Source organism: Diabrotica virgifera, chromosome 4 (assembly GCF_917563875.1).
Source record: "Diabrotica virgifera virgifera chromosome 4, PGI_DIABVI_V3a".
Taxonomy (NCBI): Eukaryota; Metazoa; Arthropoda; class Insecta; order Coleoptera; family Chrysomelidae; genus Diabrotica; species Diabrotica virgifera.
Window position 1 is genome coordinate 11,885,260 of NC_065446.1, and position 15,686 is coordinate 11,900,945.

Below are 15,686 nucleotides of genomic sequence, written 5' to 3' on the forward strand. Positions count from 1 at the left end.
GATGTTAATCTTTAGTCCGACCTCTAAGGAAGCGTAATATAATTTGTTCAACATTATTATTGCATCATCCATACGATCGGCTATAAGGATGATGTCATCTGCGAATCTCAAATGACTGAGCTTCTCTCCATTTATATTGATACCATATTCGTTTAGATCTGCCTTCTTAAATGTGTGTTCTAAAAGGGTTGTGAACATCTTTGGTGAGATGGTGTCTCCCTGCCGTACTCCTCGCTGTATACAGAATGTATTTGTTTGTTGTTCACACAGTCTTACGCTAGCCGTTTGGTAGATATATTTGATCATGTTAATGTAGCGATGGTCTATTCGGCATTCTGTCAATGCTTTTAACATTTTCTGCTGGCTTATGGTATCGAATGCTTTCTCGTAGTCCACGAATATCAGTGCCAATGGTTTGTTGTATTCCGCAGACTTCTCTATTAGGTTTTTTATTACCAGTAAGTGGTCGTTAGTGCTATATCCAGATCTAAATCCAGCTTGTTCTCTAGGTTGATAGAAGTCTAACTTAGCCTCCAGTCTTTTTTTTGATAATTTTTGTGAAAAGTTTATATATGTGTGATAGCAAACTGATAGGACGGTAGTTTTTCAGATATGTTTTGTCACCCTTTTTGTGTAATAAAACAATGACTGCATTGTTCCATTGAGAAGGAGTTTTTCCTTGGTAAATGCATTGGGTGAAAAGTTTGGCCAAAGCCTGAATAATTTTATTTCCACCTTGTTTGATTGCTTCGATTACTATTCCGTCATCGCCAGGGGATTTATTATTTTTCATTTCTGAAACTGCCTTTTTAACTTCATGTGGTGTTACTTCTGGTATTAATTCTGATCCCTGGTTTGTGATTTTGGGCAGGGGCTGATCTTGCCTTTCGTTGGTGCTCTCATACATTTTGCGGTAAAACGATTCGACAACCTTGAGGATTTCGGCTTTATCCGTGGCAATGTTGCCATCTTTGTTTCTGATTTTGTACATATTTTTGTTACCGATGTTATTCGTATTACGTCTCAAAACTTTTAAACCTTTGTTTTCTTGAATTATGTGAGTTATTTCTCTTGTGTTGCTTTCTCTTATGTCTTTTCGGATTGATCGGTGGATATCTTTATTTAATTTCTTCAGTGTTGTGTAGTTGGAGTCGTATTTTTCCGTCAACTGTCTTCTTTTACTCTTTGGTATTTTGGCTTAATTATTCTTTAAAGGTCACGACAGTCGGGCAGCACTCCCTTTCTGTTTCTTTTAGTGCTTTCGTTATGACATTATTTGCTTGTTCAATGTCTTCTATGTCGTTTTCAAGGTCTTGTATACGTCTGGTTAGTACATCTTCATAGAGGTTGTTGTTTCCTGGGGGAATCCATTTCGTCTTTCGTGTTTTGAAGACTAGTATTAAACTAGTATCTCTTTTTATATATACCTACATACATACATGCACTTATTTATAAAAAATTTAAGTCAACATATTTTCTTCTCGTCAACGGACACCGCTTTTAAACGGAAACTTCTTGCGGAACGACTACTGTCCGTTCAAGGGAGAGCTCACTGTATTTTAGTCCTGGATCCTGCGTACCAAAGAAAAGTTTATTAAAAGCAAGCTAAAGATTTGTTCATAGTATAACGGTGTCAAGTCGGACAAAATTTGATGTATGGGAACACTGGAACAGGCGAAATTTTAATTGTTGAACATGTTAAACGAGTCGTCCTGACAAGTTTATGATTGTGAAATAGAGCAAGTTGTTTTTAAGTTTGTTAAATAGCCAACGTTATATAATATATGAAATGTTTGTCCGACAAAAATGTTGGGCATTTTAACGAGTCCGACACGTAAAACATGTCACATGACAGGAATTATGTTGCTGATAAATAGCAGTCTGATTTTTGCATGAGAGTTTAATGAAAGATTAAAAAATCAGTTGGAAGTTCTATCCGACAAAATTAATGGGATGTTTTCGTAATCCGTCGTTCTAAACATGTAAAATATAGACCAGTGTTTCCCAACCTTTTTTGGGCACTGCCCCCTTAACCTTTTTAAAAAATTTATCACCTCCCCACCCGTATGTAACATTATATCATTTTTAGTATTAAAAAAATTAACTGTTCATACATTTTTCTATATTAATTTATTATTTTAACTTAGTGAGATTCTTGTACTTGATGCTTGCTGCACAGAGATTTCTTATCAGGTTCCAATTTGGTTAGATTCAGTCTCAATTCTTCACGTTGTGTTATATCCAGCCGGTATCAGTTACTTCACATTTTTGGACTCACTGAAACTGTTCAAACTTTTTCAAGGAGTATCAAACAGTCCCACAAATCTTTTCAAACATCTTAGGTATCCATTTTACTTCAGTATGAAGTAAAAGTCTCATGTGGTGTTCATCTCAAGGTGTTCATTTAGTTATTCACAAAATAGCTTGAAGAGACGCTCACATTTGGCATCAGTTTTAATAATTTTAATACACTTTATTACTGAATGCAGTATCTTCATTTAGATCAATTTTAAGCAGCCATTTTTCTTGCCTATCGTATTAGGAGCACCATCTGCAGTAAAAGATGCTATATTTTTTATTAACATCAAGTAGTTTTTTAGCTTATGAAATGTCATATTTATGTTAGAGATTAGTGGTGCTTTTTAGTCTTTTACAGAACAACAATTGTTCGACAAACTGCCCTTTACTTATCAGTATATCTTACGTTAGTTATCAATACTGCTTCACTGCCTCTTAAAGTTGATTCACCCTTTTTCTCTGACACATTTCTTGTTTTCAGCTTTTTAACAAGTTGTTTTTCAACATCTTCACCCATTTCGTCAATTTTTCTGCTAAGAGTATTATCTTCTAACCATTAAGAAATGCTGCTATTGATGGTGTTATTAAAGTCTCTCCTGTAGTACGATTTTTTCCTGTTTAAGCGATTAATAAAGAAATTTGATAACTAGCCTCAAGAACATGATGATTAGTTGAAGTATTAGCAGTAAATAGAGACTTTAATGTTGTTATCTTTTCAAAATTTTAAGTTTACTCGACGGCGCCAAAAATCCATTTGATATTTTGGTCAAACGAAATTATATAATAATTATTTACCACTATTATTAAGAACTTGCTTTGTTCGTTTTTGGTACCGAAACCTAGCATTGTATTTCAATGAATTGTAGTAAAATGGTTAAACTCGTGTTGAGTCCATTTTCGAATTGCCCCCGTTAACAATCAAATTGTCCCCCAACGTTGGGAAACACTGATATAGACAAAAATGCTAGTGGTAAATATCTTTCCGACAAAAACGCCATTTAAAATTATTCCTTACAAAGAATGACTGTGAAAAGAAATAAGCGGTAGATTAAGAAGTCGGAAAATTAAAAAAAAAATAATTTTTTTTGAAATTTTAATAACGGGTGATTAGTCTATGTCAAAAGGACCTACAATCGATTACAATCGATATCTTTCGATTTGTCTTAAAATAATTTAGGTACCTCACTGTAATACATTGCCATTTAAGTTTATTATAGTCCAAGCTATAGAGACTAAAAACTATCACTTCGATACTTTTAGCCGTGATCGCGGTGTCGTCTGCATATCTGATGTTGTTAATAGTTTTCCCCCGATTCGAACTCCACATTGCCCTTCCAAGTCTTTGTTAAAAATTGTTTCTGAGTATACGTTAAATAAAGTTCGGGATAACACACAACCCTGTCTGACACCTCTTTGAATGCAAATTTTGTCTGTCTCTTTGCCATCTACAAGAATAGAAAGCAGACGTAAATTGGTTTTTGTACTTCCCATGATCGTTGAAGTAATGTTAGCATTGAGAACAAAGCTTTCCTTGTTCCCAATTCTTCCATGAAACCGAATTGTTGTCTCTTCACATTTATGCTTGATTCTATTAAGAATTATCTTAGTTTTGAGAGAATGGCTCATGAGACTAATTAGTCTAAAATATTTACATGATTATGTATTAGGTTTCTTTGGGAGTGAAATAAATGTAGACTCTAACCATATCTGTGGCATCATTCCAGTTTCGAATATGTGATTAAAATTTTTTGTTAGTTCTGAGACATTGTCGTCATCTAGAAGTTTAAGCCAGTCTCATGGTATTTGGTTAGGGCCTGGAGATTTCCCATTTTTGCTTTGTTTGGTGGCTTTCTCTTCTTTCGCTTTTAAAACAAAATATAATTTTAAATTTCTTTTATTTTAAATTTTATTTTTTTTGTGTAATATATAATTTTTATAGTGCTTCCACTTCTCATTCTCAGATGAGAAATGCCAGCACTATTAATCTAAAAATAGTTAGAAATAATTATAAGTGTAGGTCTATTCGACTTGTATAATATTCCCAATGGTATTTCGGTGATGCTCAGACCCTTAGCCGAAAATATCCATTGAGTTTTAAAATTTCAGGTTTTTAGTTATTTTTTTTTGTTTGATTAAAAATTTTTAATTTGTTTTATTTTATTTTATATTTGATATTAATTTTTAATTTTTTATTATATAAATATTTATTTAATTAAACCATTATTGTTGCTTATTAGCAGGTATTGAACGAAACGAGTAATAAAATCAAAACAAACAATAAACAATACAAATTGCAACACCTGCCATTTACTATGTCTTCGAATAGCTTACCTATTGGTAGAGATTAATGGAAATTCTCATAGGTGCAATACACACATGTTCAAATCAATTGGTGGTTAAATAGCTCAAAACGATAACAGGAAACATATAGGTAACAACAAAATATAAGGTAAAAATACAAGGTACTTACAATCGTGACATCGCCGACGAAGGCACTATTTTACGTCTTTACGCGTGGGCCGTCTAAGTGTTTCTCATCGGGGGAAGAATTCTTTGGACCTCAAGTGGTTGAAACGTCCTTTTCTTGAACACTTGTATATTTCGCTAGTATGCAAGGAACAACACAGGCGTCGACAAGGGAAAAAAAGGGATATGATTTCGAACTATTTAAACAATCAAATCAATTTATCGGAATTCCAACAATTATTTTATTCTATATTTTATATAGGTATAATTTTATTTTTTTATTTTATAATTTCCTATTCAAATTCAGAGGTTGGATATTTACTTGATTTCTTCCTCGTCTGATATTATATAATTAATGTCAATAATTATTAATTAATTGTTTCTTTGATATTATGTCCGCTAAATTATTTAGTGTATTATATAATTCTTAATTTTGTATTATATTTTCTATATTATTTATGTCAACAAGGTCTCTTCTCATTCTTTGTAATTCTTGTGTATTTGTTTGTCTTTCGCAATTAAATAATAAGTGTTTTGGTGTGCCTATTTCTCCACATTCACAATATTCATCATCTTTTAAATTAAATCTATGCAGGTATGTAGGGTACGGACGGTGCCCTGTAAGAAAATGTAGTATTCCTTTTTTTGAGTTAAATTAATTTGGTATATTATTTAAATGGAACAAAATGATAGAGACGTCTTGCTTTAGGGGAATTATCTCATTCGTTTTGCCATTTTCTATATAAAATTTCTTCTAACTCTCTTTTTGTTCTTATTTCTATTCCCATTAATTATATTATTTTTTCATAATTTTCTTTTCTTTGCCAATATCTACATGCATGTTTTTGTGCTTCCAAGTGCATGGGCACTGCACCAGTCAATACTGTTAAAGCTGGTGTTGCTGTAGTACTGAAGGCTCCTGTCATTCTAACAAGGAAACCTCTTTGTGCTTAATTTAGTTTTTCGATATTTTTATTATTTGTTAGTCTGTGTGCCCATACACTTGCACTGTAATTGAGGTAAGTATCGTACTCAGGTATATTATGCGCATATGCTGGAACGGAATTCTATAGTCCTTTTGTGCTAGGCTTGCAATGCAATTCATGACTTTCGCTGCCTTCTCACAGACGCTATTTATATGGTTTGTAAAGAGTCTTGGTTAATCAATTATGATACCAAGATATCTAGTTGTTTTGTTCTTTTTATTGGGTTCCCTCTTATTTGTATAATTGGATTTCTTTCAAGTTTTCCTTTTATAAGGCTATATGTTGTATTTGTTTCTGATATAGTTAGTTTAACTTTTTTCATCCATTCATTTATATTTTCAAGTACACCATTTGTTTTTGTTTTCAGTCCTCTTCTTGAATTAGCATCTATGATAAGCAGCAAATCATCCGCATACGCTATGCTATTTTCTATCATTTTAGAAAACGATACATTTGGCATATAAGAGAAAATCGGCAGTTCGGTAGAATAATTAATATTGGCGGCAGACTATTTATCCCTCTCTAGCCGCACGCCAGTAAGATAATAACTGGAAACACAAGGTAAGCCTAGCGAATTCTAAATCCGTCATTACTCAAATAAATTAGGCTACATACCGCATAAGAACAATCCATAATACCTTTAGAGTAATTAGCAACATTAACATCGAGACCATTAATAATACACCTTCAAGCGTTATGTTTCGAAGAATCTTTTAAAATGATTTACATTTAATCATGCAAATAGCCTGAGATTATAGGTAAATACTTCCATTATAAGTAACTTACATTATTAATGGTATTTACTCCACAGAAGCGCAAAGCAATTAAATACAGTGCAGTAATGAACATTACTCATTTAAAGTGCCGAATCAATCAAGTTTTAAAGGGAAAAATATAGCGCCATTGAATTAATTGAATCATAGCCGATTGATGCTATCTACTTTGTTTCGCTTAAAGTGGGTCGTAAAAGAGGACTTTTGTACAACAAAGTAAACATTTATTTTGTTACTTTGGTACGTGGACACTTGACTCCAGCACAAAATTAAAGCTCTTGAATTTTCTTTGGAATTTTGTTTACTAAAGTTTTATGTAGTATTTCTCAAATATATTTATCATAAAACTAATTTGATAACATTATATATAAGGTGTAAAATAAAGGTTATTGTGGATTGTGGATACTGAAAGAAAAGTAGAATCTGAGATAACGACAGAAATTTTTAAATTTTTAAAATAACCTTTAACTACTGACATGCAGTATGCCATACCGCGCGCCGAAAATATATTTTGTTGTCTAACTTGTCTTATAAAAAACTCCTAGAACACCGTACCTTCAAGTGGTGTATAATTGTACTTGCTCCCAAGTGCTACAGTCCATTAAGTATTCTTTCGTTATTAGTATGGCAGCCAGTTCATCCAGTTGTTCTACTTTTAAGCGCTTTCAACATTATTTTACTATTTTTTAGTTACCGATACTCGTTTTTTTGTAATTCAGTTTATAAATATATTTTATAAGATCCCCCTCCATATTTTTAATTGCGTTCATAATTTTCTTGAAAAAATAAAGTTTATTTTATTGAAGTTATACTTCTTGAAGTGCGTTTGGGAGATAATGTATATTTGCGCGAATTCATCAAAATTCTTGGTGCTACGCGCAGATGAAACGTTATACGTTTGCTCTGATTGGGTATTACAATGACCTGTCAAAAATTGTTTAATATGGCGGCTATTGGTAAACAAATGATGTGTATTAACAGACCTTTATTTTTATGTTTTAAAAAAGTATCTAGTATCAAAAATAAGCAAACTACGCTTCAAATAAAGTAGGTCCCTGTTTTTTGGAAAAAAATATCTAGAAATTCACCCCTTAATTAGCATCTTAAATGAAATTATTCGTTATGACTTCATAAGTTGATTTACTTATGTTGTGTTTATTTGATCTGCAATTTTCGTCGGTTCAAAGCGCTTATTTTTGAAAGGGCTGTAGTTGAAAGGAATTGAACGGGTCACTAGTCACGAGTGTGTGCAAATTTAGAAACACCAAATTTTTACCAATTTTTGTCCTATAGAAAACCAAAAAATCCATAATGCTCAGAACTATATTTTTTTACTTTTGAGATTTTTGGTATCACTAACAATTTTTATGTAATTTTGGAAAAAAAAATTTTTTTTTAAAATTAAAAATGAAAATTTTTACTTTAAAACCAAATTTTTCAAAAATAAGCAGTTTTGAACAATGAAACCTACAAATCATATAAATACAACATAAGTAAAGCAACTTGTGAAGCGGTAACGATTAATTTCATTTGGGATTCTAATTAAGGGGTGATTTTCCCCATTTTTTTACCAAAAATAAGGGACCAACTTTATTTTGAGCATAACTTGCTTATTCTTGATACCAGATAGCTTTTTACAAACAAGAATAAATTTTTTTTAAAAACTTTACAAAAGTTGTAACGAGTTTTCCTCAACAAGTGTTTCGTTCTTTGGTTATTTTATGTTGAAATAATAAATTTGGAATTTGACGAATATGAACCTGTTGTTCACTAGCTACAACTCCGCTTCTACTGGGTCTAGAGAGCTCACATATACACCATTTTTTCAATTTTTATAGTCTATATTTTTTCTAAGAAAATTTTTTTTGGAAAAATACTTACTTTTTGAGTTATTTGCGAAAAACCGTTTAAAAACCTGTTTTTTTTTAATGAAAATATTCACTGACAGATAACTCAAAAAGTATTGACTTAGTGAAAAAACTCTATAGAACAAAAGTTGCTTAGTATTAATCAGTTTATCCACTTCCGGAATTATTTTAAAAGTACCTTTTTTCAGCCTCGAAAAAGGATGAAACTCACCCACAGGGTAAAAGTACACATCGGAACAATATCACTTTTTTTGTTTGATATGTAGCTACGAGTATGCCAAATTTAATATCAATCCAAGTGGTTTTTTTAAAACTTAGAACAAAAACCGTGAGTAAACGTACTATAAACAGTTATTTTTGTAATAATTTATTAATAACAAAGTCGAAACGTGGTCTAAGCTATCAATATTGGCAATCGATTTAGCGTATAAAAATACAATGAAACAGACTACAAATATGCTGTAAATAGCGCATTATCTCGAGATTTTCGGCGACTAAACAATTGTAAAGACTGAAATAGTTTTGTGCACACTTATGACAACAGGTGAACAGGGAAAAGTTAACAAATTCTTTTGACGTGTGTAAAACAAATAATTCCTAGCTGAGCGCTTTCGGCTTATAAAGCCATCTTCGGAGCTATGGTACAATAGCCAATTTCAGAAAAAGTATCAAGATTACTTTGTAATAAAGTCAGTAACCTAAACATCTCCTTCAAAACCAAAAATAACATTAAGTCCATCTTCAGCCACACCAAAGATAAAATCGACAAACTAAATAAAAGTGGTATTTATAAGCTGTCTTGTGGGGATTGTAACATGACTTATGTGGGCAGAACTATGAGTACCCTTTCTCAGAGGATCAAGGAACATCTCAACAATCCAGAAAAATCCAACTTTGGTTATCACGTTAAATTTAGCAACCATTCCTTCCTTCCTTCCAAAAACAGTGCAATTTTACATAACATACCAACCAAAAGTATAGACAAATGAACCTTTTAGAAGATCTAGAGATAACTAAAAAATGAAACTTAATCCCGATTTTTGCTTAAATACACAAATCAATCTTAATTACAACTATAAACGTCTATTCAGACTCTTGTGCGAGACTCTAGAGGAGGAAGTTTGACCTCATGCAATCAAAATCAAATCTTTTTTATAAAACTTTTTAATTCTTTACTAAATATTATCATTATAAATCAATAATTGTAATCAATCATTTGGCAGCTTATTCCTTAGAAAACCATATTCCCAAAAATTCATTCTTAATTAATTTTATTTTCCATCTTCGATACACCCATAATGCACCTAATGAAATTTGTGACTTATCCAATAATATGGAAAACTTCACCATCAATCTTATTTACATCCTATATAAATTTTTTTTAAAGATCCGAGTTCAGTGTTTTGAAGGATAACTTGTCAACTGATTTATCTTGGACCTTGAGTCTTCTTTTTTCAATAATATGTATATCATTATAATTTAAAAACTAGATTTATGTAATTACAGACCGTATTGAAAAGTTGTTCAATTCGATTGCTAAAATGTCATATGTCAAGTGTCACTTGTTATGAGAAAAGGTGAAAATACCTTTACCAGTACACACTATCTATGTCAGCTGTCATTAAAATCCACCAGACTACATGCCGCCATTCCGCCATTCTTCATACTGACACAGCACACATCAGATGGTAAGGTCTCTTGACCTTACCATGATCAAATTTTTGTTATATACAGGGTGTCCCGAAAAGAATGGTCATAAATTATACCACACATTCTGGGGTCAAAAATAGTTCGATTGAACCTAACTTACCTTAGTACAAATGTGCTCACAAAAAAAGTTGCAGCCCTTTGAAGTTACAAAATGAAAATCGATTTTTTTCAATATATCGAAAACTATTAGAGATTTTTTATTGAAAATGGACATGTATAATTCTTATGTCAGGAACATCTTAAAACAAAATTATAGTGAAATTTGTCCACCCCATAAAAAATTTATGGGGATTTTGTTCCCTTAAACCCCCCCAAACTTTTGTGTACGTTCCAATTAATTCATTATTGTGGTACCATTAGTTAAACACAACGTTTTTAAAACTTTTTTGCCTCTTAGTATTTTTTAGATAAGCCAGTTTTTATTGAGATGCGGCTTCTTTTTCAATATATTTACGTAAAAATTTTATGGGGGTTTTGTTCCTTTAAACCCCCCTAATGTTTGTGTACGTTCCAATTAAACTATTATTGTGGTACCATTAGTTAAACACAGTGTTTTTAAAACTTTTGTCTCTTAGTCTTTTGTTCATAAGTCACCTTTTATCGAGATGTAGCTTCTTTTTCAAAATATACCTAAAAATGTAAATTATAAATAAATTTTCAGATTATTAACAGGTCTCTATAACCGTACTTAACCATATACAAATATGTGGTGGATTCGACAAATATTCAAAATATCTCGATAAACACTGGCTTATCGAAAAAGTACTAGGAGGCAAAAAAGTTTTAAAAATAATGTGTTTAACTAATAGTGCCACAATAATAATTTAATTGGAACGTACACAAAAGTTTGGGGGGGTTTAAAGAACAAAACCCCCATAAAATTTGTATGGGGTGCACAAATTTTACTTAATTTTTTTTTAAGATATTGCTGGCGTAAAAATGCCACATGTCAATTTTCAATAAAAAATCTCTGAGAGTTTTCGATATATGAAAAAAAATCGATTTTCATTTTGTAACTTCAAAGGGCTGTAACTTTTTTTGTGTGCACTATTGTATATAGGTAAGTGAGGTTCAATCAACCTATTTTTGACCCCAGAATCTGTGGTATAATTTATGACCAATCTTTTCGGGACACCCTGTATAATGTAGTTTTTCGTGAAAGTCCTTTGTGCTTGTAATATATATATGTTTTTTCAACTTTTCCGACTAAGAACAGCAAGAATTGACCACCTTTTTTCAACAGAGAGACAAGGTTTTTCTATATTTTTCCATCATTAAAAAAACTGAACAAGTAATAGAAGTATTTTTTGTATATCGTACATGGGATCCAACTCTCTTCATAGTTGAACCTTTTGACGTAAGTTAAACTTTTGAATTCTAAGATCAATTATTCATTAGAGACCTTTCGATTGTAGCATAGCTCCGAAGATGGCGCTCAGCTAGGAATTATTTGTTTTACACACTTCAAAGGTACACTTTTCCCTGTTTACCTGAATAAACAATTAATTGGTTATTAACAAAATAAGAACATATTTTGAGTAATGGTGACTAGTCGCATTCGATTCAGCGACCAAAAATTCACCAGAGAAGACCTTAACACTCTCAATTTCTTTACCAGTCCTCTAATCATACCTGAAAAATACCTGATTTTACCATAATTTGTTGATAACAATTAAACGGTAATACTTGGGCTTCCAGACTATTTCCATTGGATCCAGCGACCCAAAAAACCTATAATACCACCATCAAATCACGGCGAGCTAGAATTTCCCACGGGAACTCTCATGTTAAGATTAGTGTTCACAAGAGGTATTTACTTAATATATTCAGCCTATAAATGAAAAAACGCTGGACGGAAGGGTCGCCCGAGAACTTTATCGTACCGATCTATTATCGTTATGGTACTAGATACTGGCATTCTATAAAAATAACAAAGTTACTCGTTATTTTGATATTTTAGAATTTAAAATTAGTTCATTTTTCTGAGAAATTAATAGCTTATATTATTTACATTTCATTCTACTTCGATTATGCCAGTCAAGATATTATCTCCGAATTCTATCCTACTGCATGGATTTTAAGGAAATTTTGGGAGTAGTCCAATCTCCTAATTCAAAGTCAATCCTATATACTATGGCGCTTTTATCATGGGGGCGGTTCCCACCAATTCTCAGGGGTGAAATATTTTTATTTTCGAATTACATGTAGAAAACGGAAGATTTTTAAGAAAATTTAAAAATTCATTCTATAATTTGATCACATTTTCTACAAAAACCATTCATTTTAAACTCGTTCAACTTTTTGAAAGTAGAAGTAACACTATATTAAAAGGTATTGCAAAAGAAAAACAATACATTTAAATTATGTTGGATGGGGAGTTAAATGTATATACTTTTCATTTTTCCTTAAAGTACATTAGTCTTATATTTTTTTACACCATATCTCGCTTAATTTGTATGTAACCGACATTTAACGGTGCTCTTTTTAAAGGCCTTTTCAAACACTACAAAAGGTGTTGGTAGCATTATACACCTAAAACCTACCGTTCCTCTGTTATTTTAAGTTGAATACACCAATTTGAGCATGCACCAAAAAACAAACTATTTTCACCTACCATATCTATTTTTGTATTATAAATACAACATTTACGCCATGTTGGCCGCCATTTTGAATTTGGAAATGTCAAATTCCGTATTTTTATTTACCTACAGATGAGCTTACTTTGAGATGAATTTCATTCATTTCGGTAAAAATTTGCAAAAATGGGCCCTAAATAAACCCCCTATTTCGGCCCCCCTTTGAGAGGTTTTTTTTAAAAGCTTAGTTTCTCGACAAAATTCTCTTAAACTTACTCATACCGAATTTCATCAAAATCGGTCCGGTAGTTTTTGCTGGGCGGTGGCGACATACGTACGTACGTACATACTTCCGACATGTTTTTTTTATTTGCTTTTTAGCCTCAGCGGGACTAAAAACGTCGAAAAAAAGTGAAATGTGAAAAAATTTTTTTGCACGATCCTATAACTTTATCTATTATACTATACTACGTATATAGTACGATAAAGTAAAATAAATAAATATAAAATAGTACTTACATTGAACCCTAAAATCCAACTCGTTGCTAACCGTTTCACCTTCTGAATTAACAACAGAACATTGGTATCGACCAGCACTTTGTCTTGTCACTTTTTGCATAACCAGGCTCTGGTTACTGAAGATGGTACGACTGGCGAGATTATGGTTTAAAACCACACACTGAAACAAAAAGTTTATATAATAGGAACCATAGATTAGTTTGTTAATGAAAATTAATTTAACCCTTAACTACTGATGTGGATGTTTCAGGACATAAACCCTGACATGCGGTATGTCATACCGTTGCCTATTATCCTTTGTTTTTAATATTAATTTGTCTTATATCACTATGTTTGTTTTTTACATCAACTACGGAATAATTCTTTACACTGCTGTAGAATTAAATATGTACTTCTCCAAATAAAATAAACTTTATTTTTAACAAAAATTATGAATGTATCCATATTAAAACAACTAATTGGACTTCGTAAGTCCTAGGTTTTCACCCAAAGTAATCTAAAGTAGAACTGGAAGTCGACATTTGAACGCTTCGTGTATCTTTGCGCCGATTGATAAACGATTTTACTAATTTTGAGTCATTTTTCCTAAACTTTGGGTCATCATTCTTTAACCAAAAATGACTTCTAAACCGAAACTAAAGATTTAAACTCAACTTTTCAATTCGCTTCGATTGATGTGTTACATGTAATATTTCTGCACTTCTGGTTAGAACCTTTTAAGCGGAAATGATATAAAAACCAAAATTTTACATTTGTTCTCATCTTGCTAAGGCACGTCGAATGATATATCGCTTATACTATTTCGGTTACTCTAAAACAGTTCATACGGTTGAAACTCAAAAACCGGAAGTCCGATGTCAAATTTCTCATCTTTAATACCATCCTTGGGTTATAAGCTTTTATTTGACACCTCATCTGTCATTCTATCTGTATTAATAACGGAGGAGATAGACATATGGGCAGACAGTCATGAAACCGGAAGTATATATTTGTTCTCTTCTTGCGAAGTCGCGTCGAATAATATGTCACTTGTATTATTAGTCTAGTAAAATAAAATTACACTACATGTAAATCAAAATGTAAATTCGTACAGGTTGAAACAAATTTTTTATCAAAGTTTAGGTGGGTACAAAAGATATTTTCAAGAAAGTATCCAAATCATACAAGGGGATCATTGTTTAAATAATTAAAAAGGGGTCATTTTGGCAAAAAAATTATTTTTTTAGCTGCTGAGGTCATTCAATTACCAATGAAGGTCTATGGGATTTTTTTCTGCAAAGTTGAAGGGTAAGTCTTTCACATAAGTCTTACTAAATTAAATTTGACCCCCTATTTATTTAAATAATTGTATATAAAAGTTTAAAAACAAATTTTCAAAAAATTATTTTTAGCGTTTTAAATAAGCACTATAAAATACCTTATTTTACACACTAAGTTGCACTATGTTATCAGTATTAAGCAAAAAAAAATTGGTCCAGAACTATTTAATATTTTTTAAGATATTGAATTTGTTTAATAAATGTTACTCTATTTTCTATTGCAAAAACGCGGTTGTTGTCAAAGAAATATTCACCTGTATTAAATCTTATTATTTTTATTTGTATGTATATTTTTGATAAATGTATTGATAAATTCAAATTTCAATTAAACTTTCCCCTAAAATGGTATTTGAAAATTATTCAAATTTGTTTATAATTTGTTTTTTTAATAACGTCGCGGGGATTAAATATTTTGAAATGCCGTTTCGATAATTGGATTTCTGGGAATTTTTCACTAATTAACAAATTTTTTGTCTTTTTTTCCTCTTCTTTTTTTTTCTTGGAGTTATATTATTACGGGCCCTTTTAGGGTTAAGTTTCATTAAGAATGTCGAATCTCTAAGTGGTAGATTCTAGACATAAAAATATTAGGATTGGTCTAAAATCACTTAAATAAAATGTGGCTACTTACTGAGTTACAGGGTGTTTTATTTAAAAATTATTTTTACCAATTACTTTCAAACTATTTGACGTATCCTTATCATACTTGGCAGAAAGTGCGTGTACTATACAGTTTACTAAATTGTGATAAATAAAAGTTTCTAGCTAGTACCAGAGGCGTACGACAGGGTATAGTTAATGATTGACCCTTCCCAAATTCTACGCCACTGAGGGAATTACTATTTTAGCAAAATTTTTCGATTCTCCAATACTTTCTATGTAAATAATATACTCTTTACTGGTAACGATTAAGTCATTAGTTTTCGAGATATTAGACGTTAAAAATGCAACGGCATAGTTATTTTGATTCATTCATTCATTCATTTTAAACTTCCAATATATCTCAAACTGATGGCTTTATCAATACCAATAAAGTTATTTACATACAAAGTATTGGAGAATCGAAAAATTTCGCTAAAATAGTAATTCACTCAGTGGCGTAGAATTCGGGAAGGGTCAATTATTCACTATCCCCTGTCGTACGCCTCTGGCACTAGCTAGAAACGTTTAT

General features: G+C 31.5%; 1 protein-coding gene across 1 annotated transcript in view; it reads right to left on the minus strand.

Moving 5' to 3' along the window:
- The window catches only part of LOC114336753 (neural cell adhesion molecule 2), a 331,903-nt gene that overhangs the window by 119,231 nt on the left and 196,986 nt on the right, over positions 1-15,686 (minus strand). Inside the window, exon 6 of the mRNA XM_050648967.1 lies at positions 13,197-13,356. Coding sequence (XP_050504924.1) covers positions 13,197-13,356 — 160 coding nt within the window. The remainder of the gene's footprint in view (positions 1-13,196; positions 13,357-15,686) is intronic.